The sequence below is a fragment of the Bombina bombina genome, chromosome 7, assembly GCF_027579735.1.
Source record: "Bombina bombina isolate aBomBom1 chromosome 7, aBomBom1.pri, whole genome shotgun sequence".
Classification (NCBI taxonomy): Eukaryota; Metazoa; Chordata; class Amphibia; order Anura; family Bombinatoridae; genus Bombina; species Bombina bombina.
Window position 1 is genome coordinate 393,875,889 of NC_069505.1, and position 12,055 is coordinate 393,887,943.

General features: G+C 40.7%; 1 protein-coding gene across 1 annotated transcript in view; it reads left to right on the top strand.

Moving 5' to 3' along the window:
• The window catches only part of USP4 (ubiquitin specific peptidase 4), a 311,070-nt gene that overhangs the window by 215,304 nt on the left and 83,711 nt on the right, over window positions 1-12,055 (top strand). The window contains exon 12 of the mRNA XM_053689414.1: window positions 908-978. Within this exon, the coding sequence (XP_053545389.1) occupies window positions 908-978 (71 nt within the window). The remainder of the gene's footprint in view (window positions 1-907; window positions 979-12,055) is intronic.

Below are 12,055 nucleotides of genomic sequence, written 5' to 3' on the forward strand. Positions count from 1 at the left end.
ACTTGGACATGGTCCGTGCTTTAAAAGTTTTACCTGCAGGCGACTAAGGACTGTCGTCAGTCTTTTTCTTTGTTGTGGTTTTCTCAGGAAAACGCAAAGGGACAGAGAGCTATGGCTACTTCTCTTTTTGGCTGAAGAGTATCATGTGTTTTGCATATGAGACTGCTGGACAGCAGCCTCCCGGGAGAGTTACGGATCATTCCACGAGAACTGTTGCTTCCTCATGGGCGTTCAAAAATGAAGTTTCTGTGGAACAGATTTGCAAGGGTGCAACTTGGTCCTCTCTTCACATTTTTTCAAAGTTCTACAAATTTGACACTTTTTCCTCGGCTGAGGCCGCTTTTGGGAGAAAGGTTCTTCAAGCAGTGGTGCCTTCCGTTTAGGTTCCCTGTCTTGTCCCTCCCATATCATCTGTGTACTCTAGCTTGGGTATTGAATCCCATTAGTAATTAAGATGATCCATGTACTCATCGTGTCTTAAAAAAGAAAATTTATGGTTACCTGATAAATTTATTTCTTTTTTGACACGGCCCGCTCTGTACTTATAGACAGGTTGTGGGTTATTGTAAAGTTCAGACACCTCTGCACCTTGGCTTTTCCTTTCTCTTCCTAACTTCGGTCGAATGACTGGAGTGGGAAGGAGGGGAGGAGCTATTTAACAGCTCTGCTGTGGTGCTCTTTGCCTCCTCCTGCTGACCAGGAGGTGAATATCCCATTAGTAATTAAGATGATCCGTGGACTCATCGTGTCAAAAAAGAAATACATTTATCAGGTAAGCATAAATTTTCTTTTTTTGAAGATACATATTTGCTCTCCCCTTATAGGTCTAGTTAATTTGATCATGTTAATTTTTCTACTAAAATTAGCCACATGTAGCGCTGTAACTAGCTGTGTTTGTTTTCTGCAGCCTATTCTACAATTGCGATTGATTGGGATTCTGAAACAAAGAGATTGTATTATGACGATCAAGAAGCAGAGGTGAGTGGTACCAATAAGTCAGGGAGTTTCTTCAGACACTGAGATTCTTACTTTCCAACAAAAAGTAATTGTATAGAAATATATATTTTGAGTGGGGAAAATTGAGAATTTTACGTTAAAATTACTTTAATAATTTTGAGTTTTTACTAGAGCATGTTATAATTGCTCTATTAATTGAACAAAACTATAGTCGCTGTTTGATATTAATGCAGAACAAACCCTCTGAACCATTTTGGGATATCATGTTTGTTTAGTTCAGCGGAGGATCATTATCCCACCCACTCTCTAATTATGCATGATACGATAATGAACTTTGTCAAATTTATCACGCATGCTCTATGCAACCCCTCCGACCGTAATGTTAACAATGAGCCACGCAGGAGAGAAAGCATGACGTTGCTAATGCATGTGCAAAAGATCTGTGGGTTTTTTTTTATTGGAATGAAACATGTCAAAATGTCATGAATTGGATTGGACAACGGCAAAAACATCACCAAAAAAGTGGTCTTTGTCGGTGTTGCCAGCGGATGCCATAGAAATGTAGCGGTAACATATAAAGTCCATTACATCCAATATATCAACAATCCAGATTTAACAAAAAAAACACAGAAATCATAGCATTTGAAATCCAGCAATCTGGGGCAGGGGGGTGGGTTATCTTTAAAGGGACAGTCAACACATAAACCCTTTATTACCTATTCCCCAGTTTTGCAAAACCAACACAGTTATAATACACGTTTTACCTCTGTGATTACCTTGTATCTAAGCCTATGCAGACTGCCTCCTTATTTCAGTTCTTTTGACAGACTTGCATTTTAGCCAATCAGTTCTCACTCCTCGGTAAATTCACGTGCATGAGCTCAATGTTTTCTATATGAAACGCATTAACTAACGCCCTCTAGTGGGGAAAAACTGTCAAATGCAGAGGCGGCCTTCAAGGTCTAAGAAATTAACATATGAGCCTCCTAGATTTAGCTTTCAACTAAGAATACCAAGAGAACAAAGCAAAATTGATGATAAAAGTAAATTGGAAAGTTGTTTAAAATTGCATGCCCTATTTGATTCGTGAAAGTTTTTTTTTACTTGACTGTCCCTTTAAGAAAACATTTATTTTTTATTTTTACACCAACTAATTTACAATTGCATGCTTCTATAATCCAATTGTTTATTCAAGATGATTTTCAGTTATCTCAACGTAGGGACCTTTCAGTAAATCCAATGTTTAAACTGTTTAGCCATTATAACTTATGTTAATATAAGACTATTTCTTACCCACCCATCTGCCTTTGATTAAAAAAAAAGAAAATTCTCTTATTAATAACCTGAGAAATAAAATAGGCAACTTTAGACCAAGATTGATTAACCTTGGGGCAATCCCACATGTAGAAAATCTGTCTTTAAATAATATCACAAACAGGAGTTACAAACATCCTTCCATTTACTAACCCTGTCAGGTGTTAAGTAATCTCTGTGTATTCTTATTTGTGGTTCCTTTAAACTAGATTGTAACTTTTGAATATTCTTAAAGGGACACTCAGGTCAAATCATACTTTAATGATTCAGATAGAGCAGCAATTTTAAACAACTTTCCAATTTACTTCCATTAAAAAAATGCAGTCTTTTTATATTTACACTTTTTGAGTCACCTGCTCCTACTGAGCATGTGCAAGAATTCAGACTATACGTATATGCGTTTGTGATTGGCTGATGGCTGTCACATGGTACAGGGGGAGTGGAAATAGACATAAATTTGTTAGAAAAAAAATCTACTCATTTGAAATTCAGAGTAAATGATATTGTATTGTCTTATCTTGCATTTGTTGTTTATGCAAATCTACTGGGTTTACTGATCCTTTACACTGCTCTATCTGAATCATTAAAGTTTGATTTGACCCGAGTGTCCCTTTAAGACTTCTCTCCAGTATAACAATGACATGATTAATCGTCTATCTCAGCCCACTTCCTAGCTACTTTATCCAGTACCCCATCCAATTCATATAATGGAACCTTTTAATATATTAAAGAGTCAATTTCTTCTCCTCTTGTTCTAATAAACTTAGGAGAGGGTGCCCCTGCCAAACCTATGGTCATAGCTTAATAACTTGTGGATCTAATTCTTTATTTAAATTTTAATAGTCTAATTTTTGCCACCTATTAAGTGTAAGAACTTTTTTAGATATAAAATCCATGCAGTTCTCTATGGTTCTAATTTATTTTGCTTCCAAATACTTACGTTTGTATATGAACTACCTGCCGGAAAATAAGTTAGCTCTTTTCTCCAACATAGGTGTGTCCGGTCCACGGCGTCATCCTTACTTGTGGGATATTCTCTTCCCCAACAGGAAATGGCAAAGAGCCCAGCAAAGCTGGTCACATGATCCCTCCTAGGCTCCGCCTACCCCAGTCATTCTCTTTGCCGTTGTACAGGCAACATCTCCACGGAGATGGCTTAGAGTTTTTTTTTTTTAGGGGCTTTCCCAAAGCATAGGCAGAGCCTCATTTTCGCGCCGGTGTTGCGCACTTGTTTTTGAGAGGCATGGCATGCAGTCGCATGTGAGAGGAGCTCTGATACTTAGAAAAGACTTTCTGAAGGCGTCATTTGGTATCGTATTCCCCTTTGGGCTTGGTTGGGTCTCAGCAAAGCAGATACCAGGGACTGTAAAGGGGTTAAAGTTCAAAACGGCTCCGGTTCCGTTATTTTAAGGGTTAAAGCTTCCAAATTTGGTGTGCAATACTTTTAAGGCTTTAAGACACTGTGGTGAAAATTTGGTGAATTTTGAACAATTCCTTCATGTTTTTTCGCAATTGCAGTAATAAAGTGTGTTCAGTTTAAAATTTAAAATGAACACTTATCAGCGTAAGCGCGACTGAAGAGCATGACGACGCTGATAATAATGTTTCTGAAGGGCCCCTAACCCAGTCTGATGGGGCCAGGGAGGTTTTGTCTGAGGGAGAAATTACTGATTCAGGGAACATTTCTCAACATGCTGAACCTGATGTGATTACATTTAAATTTAAGTTGGAACATCTCCGCATTCTGCTTAAGGAGGTATTATCCACTCTGGATGATTGTGACAAGTTGGTCATCCCAGAGAAACTATGTAAAATGGACAAGTTCCTAGAGGTGCCGGGGCTCCCAGAAGCTTTTCCTATACCCAAGCGGGTGGCGGACATTGTTAATAAAGAATGGGAAAGGCCCGGTATTCCTTTCGTCCCTCCCCCCATATTTAAAAAATTGTTTCCTATGGTCGACCCCAGAAAGGACTTATGGCAGACAGTCCCCAAGGTCGAGGGAGCGGTTTCCACTTTAAACAAACGCACCACTATACCCATAGAGGATAGTTGTGCTTTCAAAGATCCTATGGATAAAAAATTAGAAGGTTTGCTTAAAAAGATGTTTGTTCAGCAGGGTTACCTTCTACAACCAATTTCATGCGTTGTCCCTGCCGCTACAGCCGCATGTTTCTGGTTCGATGAGCTGATAAAGGCGGTCGATAGTGATTCTCCTCCTTATGAGGAGATTATGGACAGAATCAATGCTCTCAAATTGGCTAATTCTTTTACCCTAGACGCCACTTTGCAATTGGCTAGGTTAGCGGCTAAGAATTCTGGGTTTGCTATTGTGGCGCGCAGAGCGCTTTGGTTGAAATCTTGGTCGGCTGATGCGTCTTCCAAGAACAAGCTACTTAACATTCCTTTCAAGGGGAAAACGCTGTTTGGCCCTGACTTGAAAGAGATTATCTCTGATATCACTGGGGGTAAGGGCCACGCCCTTCCTCAGGATCGGCCTTTCAAGGCAAAAAATAAACCTAATTTTCGTCCCTTTCGTAGAAACGGACCAGCCCAAAGTGCTACGTCCTCTAAGCAAGAGGGTAATACTTCTCAAGCCAAGCCAGCTTGGAGACCAATGCAAGGCTGGAACAAGGGAAAGCAGGCCAAGAAACCTGCCACTGCTACCAAGACAGCATGAAATGTTGGCCCCCGATCCGGGACCGGATCTGGTGGGGGGCAGACTCTCTCTCTTCGCTCAGGCTTGGGCAAGAGATGTTCTGGATCCTTGGCCGCTAGAAATAGTCTCCCAAGGTTATCTTCTGGAATTCAAGGGGCTTCCCCCAAGGGGGAGGTTCCACAGGTCTCAGTTGTCTTCAGACCACATAAAAAGACAGGCATTCTTACATTGTGTAGAAGACCTGTTAAAAATGGGAGTGATTCATCCTGTTCCATTAAGAGAACAAGGGATGGGGTTCTACTCCAATCTGTTCATAGTTCCCAAAAAAGAGGGAACGTTCAGACCAATCTTAGATCTCAAGATCTTAAACAAGTTTCTCAAGGTTCCATCGTTCAAGATGGAAACCATTCGAACTATTCTTCCTTCCATCCAGGAAGGTCAATTCATGACCACGGTGGATTTAAAGGATGCGTATCTACATATTCCTATCCACAAGGAACATCATCGGTTCCTAAGGTTCGCATTCCTGGACAAGCATTACCAGTTCGTGGCGCTTCCTTTCGGATTAGCCACTGCTCCAAGGATTTTCACAAAGGTACTAGGGTCCCTTCTAGCTGTGCTAAGACCAAGGGGCATTGCTGTAGTACCTTATTTGGACGACATTCTGATTCAAGCGTCGTCCCTTCCTCAAGCAAAGGCTCACACGGACATAGTCCTGGCCTTTCTCAGATCTCACGGATGGAAAGTGAACGTGGAAAAGAGTTCTCTATCTCCGTCAACAAGGGTTCCCTTCTTGGGAACAATAATAGACTCCTTAGAAATGAGGATATTTCTGACAGAGGCCAGAAAAACAAAGCTTCTAGACTCTTGTCGGATACTTCATTCCGTTCCTCTTCCTTCCATAGCTCAGTGCATGGAAGTGATCGGGTTGATGGTAGCGGCAATGGACATAGTTCCTTTTGCGCGCATTCATCTAAGACCATTACAACTGTGCATGCTCAGTCAGTGGAATGGGGATTATACAGACTTGTCTCCGAAGATACAAGTAAATCAGAGGACCAGAGACTCACTCCGTTGGTGGCTGTCCCTGGACAACCTGTCACAAGGGATGACATTCCGCAGACCAGAGTGGGTCATTGTCACGACCGACGCCAGTCTGATGGGCTGGGGCGCGGTCTGGGGATCCCTGAAAGCTCAGGGTCTTTGGTCTCGGGAAGAATCTCTTCTACCGATAAATATTCTGGAACTGAGAGCGATATTCAATGCTCTCAAGGCTTGGCCTCAGCTAGCGAGGGCCAAGTTCATACGGTTTCAATCAGACAACATGACAACTGTTGCGTACATCAACCATCAGGGGGGAACAAGGAGTTCCCTAGCGATGGAAGAAGTGACCAAAATCATTCTATGGGCGGAGTCTCACTCCTGCCACCTGTCCGCTATCCACATCCCAGGAGTGGAAAATTGGGAAGCGGATTTTCTGAGTCGTCAGACATTGCATCCGGGGGAGTGGGAACTCCATCCGGAAATCTTTGCCCAAGTCACTCAGCTGTGGGGCATTCCAGACATGGATCTGATGGCCTCTCGTCAGAACTTCAAAGTTCCTTGCTACGGGTCCAGATCCAGGGATCCCAAGGCGGCTCTAGTGGATGCACTAGTAGCACCTTGGACCTTCAAACTAGCTTATGTGTTCCCGCCGTTTCCTCTCATCCCCAGGCTGGTAGCCAGGATCAATCAGGAGAGGGCGTCGGTGATCTTGATAGCTCCTGCGTGGCCACGCAGGAGCTGGTATGCAGATCTGGTGAATATGTCATCGGCTCCACCTTGGAAGCTACCTTTGAGACGAGACCTTCTTGTTCAGGGTCCGTTCGAACATCCGAACCTGGTTTCACTCCAGCTGACTGCTTGGAGATTGAACGCTTGATCTTATCGAAGCGAGGGTTCTCAGATTCTGTTATCGATACTCTTGTTCAGGCCAGAAAGCCTGTAACTAGAAAGATTTACCACAAAATTTGGAAAAAATATATCTGTTGGTGTGAATCTAAAGGATTCCCTTGGGACAAGGTTAAGATTCCTAAGATTCTATCCTTCCTTCAAGAAGGATTGGAAAAAGGATTATCTGCAAGTTCCCTGAAGGGACAGATTTCTGCCTTGTCTGTGTTACTTCACAAAAAGCTGGCAGCTGTGCCAGATGTTCAAGCCTTTGTTCAGGCTCTGGTTAGAATTAAGCCTGTTTACAAATCTTTGACTCCTCCTTGGAGTCTCAATTTAGTTCTTTCAGTTCTTCAGGGGGTTCCGTTTGAACCCTTACATTCCGTTGATATTAAGTTATTATCTTGGAAAGTTTTGTTTTTAGTTGCAATTTCTTCTGCTAGAAGAGTTTCAGAATTATCTGCTCTGCAGTGTTCTCCTCCTTATCTGGTGTTCCATGCAGATAAGGTGGTTTTACGTACTAAACCTGGTTTTCTTCCAAAAGTTGTTTCTAACAAAAACATTAACCAGGAGATTATCGTACCTTCTCTGTGTCCGAAACCAGTTTCAAAGAAGGAACGTTTGTTGCACAATTTGGATGTTGTTCGCGCTCTAAAATTCTATTTAGAAGCTACAAAGGATTTTAGACAAACATCTTCCTTGTTTGTTGTTTATTCCGGTAAAAGGAGAGGTCAAAAAGCAACTTCTACCTCTCTCTCTTTTTGGATTAAAAGCATCATCAGATTGGCTTACGAGACTGCCGGACGGCAGCCTCCCGAAAGAATCACAGCTCATTCCACTAGGGCTGTGGCTTCCACATGGGCCTTCAAGAACGAGGCTTCTGTTGATCAGATATGTAGGGCAGCGACTTGGTCTTCACTGCACACTTTTACCAAATTTTACAAGTTTGATACTTTTGCTTCTTCTGAGGCTATTTTTGGGAGAAAGGTTTTGCAAACCGTGGTGCCTTCCATTTAGGTGACCTGATTTGCTCCCTCCCTTCATCCGTGTCCTAAAGCTTTGGTATTGGTTCCCACAAGTAAGGATGACGCCGTGGACCGGACACACCTATGTTGGAGAAAACAGAATTTATGTTTACCTGATAAATTACTTTCTCCAACGGTGTGTCCGGTCCACGGCCCGCCCTGGTTTTTTTAATCAGGTCTGATAATTTATTTTCTTTAACTACAGTCACCACGGTACCATATGGTTTCTCCTATGCAAATATTCCTCCTTAACGTCGGTCGAATGACTGGGGTAGGCGGAGCCTAGGAGGGATCATGTGACCAGCTTTGCTGGGCTCTTTGCCATTTCCTGTTGGGGAAGAGAATATCCCACAAGTAAGGATGACGCCGTGGACCGGACACACCGTTGGAGAAAGTAATTTATCAGGTAAACATAAATTCTGTTTTTGGTAAATATCTAGAAAATATATAGTCTATGCCCTGAAGTTTGTTCATTCTTCTCCAAGCTAGTCTGTCTCTGAATATAAATTCTTATCTAATTCTCTATCTGTCGCATGTACTAGAAAGGAGATAGAAATCGGATAAATTATAAAAGATACCAAGAGAACAAAGAAAATTTGGTAATAGAAGTAAATTAGAAAGTTGTTTAAAATTGTATGCTCTATCTGACTCGTGAAAGAAAAATGTGGGGTTTCATATTTCTTTTATGTTTTTACAAATCTGCTGCAGTGTTTAAAATGTTAGAGGAATTGCTCCTTTAAATATATATATTTATATACGAGGTATAAAAGTCTCTGCTAATTTAAACCACAACCCAATCAAATGGAATTAGCTTGCATGGAGTGCAGACCTCAAGCTTCTCTATCTAAATAAATATATATATATATTTCTTTCATGTAATTAGCAAGAGTCCATGAGCTAGTGACGTATGGGATATACATTCCTACCAGGAGGGGCAAAGTTTCCCAAACCTTAAAATGCCTATAAATACACCCCTCACCATACCCACAATTTTTTACAAACTTTGCCTCCTATGGAGGTGGTGAAGTAAGTTTGTGCTAGATTCTACGTTGATATGCGCTCCGCAGCAGGTTGGAGCCCTGTTTTCCTCTCAGCGTGCAGTGAATGTCAGAGGGATGTGAGGAGAGTATTGCCTGTTTGAATTCAATGATCTTCTACGGGGTCTATTTCATAGGTTCTCTGTTATCGGTCGTAGAGATTCATCTCTTACCTCCCTTTTCAGATCGACGATATACTCTTATAAATATACCTTTACCTCTGCTGATTTTCGTTTCAGTACTGGTTTGGCTTTCTACAAACATGTAGATGAGTGTCCTGGGGTAAGTAAGTCTTATTTTCTGTGACACTCTAAGCTATGGTTGGGCACTTTTTTAATAAAGTTCTAAATATATGTATTCAAACATTTATTTGCCTTGACTCAGGATGTTCAACATTCCTTATTTTCAGACAGTCAGTTTCATATTTGGGATAATGCATTTGAATCAAATATTTTTCTTACCTTAAAGATTTGACTTTTTTCCCTGTGGGCTGTTAGGCTCGCGGGGGCTGAAAATGCTTCATTTTATTGCGTCATTCTTGGCGCGGACTTTTTTGGCGCAAAAAATCTTTTCTGTTTCCGGCGTCATACGTGTCCCCGGAAGTTGCGTTATTTTTTACGTTCTTTTGCGCCAAAAAATGTTGGCGTTCCGGACGTGGCGTCATTTTTGGCGCCAAAAGCATTTAGGCGCCAAATAATGTGGGCGTCTTATTTGGCGCTAAAAAAATATGGGCGTCGCTTTTGTCTCCACATTATTTAAGTCTCATTATTTATTGCTTCTGGTTGCTAGAAGCTTGTTCACTGGCATTTTTTCCCATTCCTGAAACTGTCATTTAAGGAATTTGATCAATTTTGCTTTATATGTTGTTTTTTCTCTTACATATTGCAAGATGTCTCACGTTGCATCTGAGTCAGAAGATACTTCAGGAAAATCGCTGTCTGGTGCTGGAACTACCAAAGCTAAGTGTATCTGCTGTAAACTTTTGGTAGCTATTCCTCCAGCTGTTTGTATTAATTGTCATGACAAACTTGTTAATGCAGATAATATTTCCTTTAGTAATGTATCATTACCTGTTGCAGTTCCATCAACATCTAATGTTCAGAATGTTCCTGATAACATAAGAGATTTTGTTTCTGAATCCATCAAGAAGGCTATGTCTGTTATTCCTCCTTCTAGTAAACATAAAAAATCTTTTAAAACTTCTCTTTATACAGATGAATTTTTAAATGAACATCATCATTCTGATTCTAATGACTCTTCTGGTTCAGAGGATTCTGTCTCAGAGATTGATGCTGATAAATCTTCATATTTATTTAAAATGGAATTTATTCGTTCTTTACTTAAAGAAGTACTAATTGCTTTAGAAATTGAGGATTCTGGTCCTCTTGATACTAAATCTAAATGTTTAGATAAGGTCTTTAAATCTCCTGTGGTTATTCCAGAAGTTTTTCCTGTTCCTGGTGCTATTTCTGAAGTAATTTCCAGAGAATGGAATAATTTGGGTAATTCATTTACTCCTTCTAAACGTTTTTAAGCAATTATATCCTGTGCCGTCTGACAGATTAGAATTTTGGGACAAAATCCCTAGAGTTGATGGGGCTATTTCTACCCTTGCTAAACGTACTACTATTCCTACGTCAGATGGTACTTCGTTTAAGGATCCTTTAGATAGGAAAATTGAATCCTTTCTAAGAAAAGCCTATCTGTGTTCAGGTAATCTTCTTAGACCTGCTATATCATTGGCTGATGTTGCTGCAGCTTCAACTTTTTGGTTGGAAACTTTAGCGCAACAAGTAACAGATCATGATTCTCATAATATTATTATTCTTCTTCAACATGCTAATAATTTTATCTGTGATGCCATTTTCTCCAACATAGGTGTGTCCGGTCCACGGCGTCATCCTTACTTGTGGGATATTCTCTTCCCCAACAGGAAATGGCAAAGAGCCCAGCAAAGCTGGTCACATGATCCCTCCTAGGCTCCGCCTACCCCAGTCATTCTCTTTGCCGTTGTACAGGCAACATCTCCACGGAGATGGCTTAGAGTTTTTTAGTGTTTAACTGTAGTTTTTATTATTCAATCAAGAGTTTGTTATTTTGAAATAGTGCTGGTATGTACTATTTACTCAGAAACAGAAAAGAGATGAAGATTTCTGTTTGTATGAGGAAAATGATTTTAGCAACCGTCACTAAAATCCATGGCTGTTCCACACAGGACTGTTGAGAGCAATTAACTTCAGTTGGGGGAACAGTGAGCAGTCTCTTGCTGCTTGAGGTATGACACATTCTAACAAGACGATGTAATGCTGGAAGCTGTCATTTTCCCTATGGGATCCGGTAAGCCATGTTTATTAAGATCGTAAATAAGGGCTTCACAAGGGCTTATTAAGACTGTAGACTTTTTCTGGGCTAAATCGATTCATTATTAACACATATTTAGCCTTGAGGAATCATTTATTCTGGGTATTTTGATATAATAATATCGGCAGGCACTTTTTTAGACACCTTATTCTCTGGGGCTTTCCCAAATCATAGGCAGAGCCTCATTTTCGCGCCGGTGTTGCGCACTTGTTTTTGAGAGGCATGACATGCAGTCGCATGTGAGAGGAGCTCTGATACTTAGAAAAGACTTTCTGAAGGCGTCATTTGGTATCGTATTCCCCTTTGGGCTTGGTTGGGTCTCAGCAAAGCAGATACCAGGGACTGTAAAGGGGTTAAAGTTAAGAACGGCTCCGGTTCCGTTATTTTAAGGGTTAAAGCTTCCAAATTTGGTGTGCAATACTTTTAAGGCTTTAAGACACTGTGGTGAAAATTTGGTGAATTTTGAACAATTCCTTCATGTTTTTTCGAAATTGCAGTAATAAAGTGTGTTCGGTTTAAAATTTAAAGTGACAGTAACGGTTTTATTTTAAAACGTTTTTTGTACTTTGTTATCAAGTTTATGCCTGTTTAACATGTCTGAACTACCAGATAGACTGTGTTCTGAATGTGGGGAAGCCAGAATTCCTATTCATTTAAATAAATGTGATTTATGTGACAATGACAATGATGCCCAAGATGATTCCTCAAGTGAGGGGAGTAAGCATGGTACTGCATCATTCCCTCCTTCGTCTACACGAGTCTTGCCCACTCAGGAA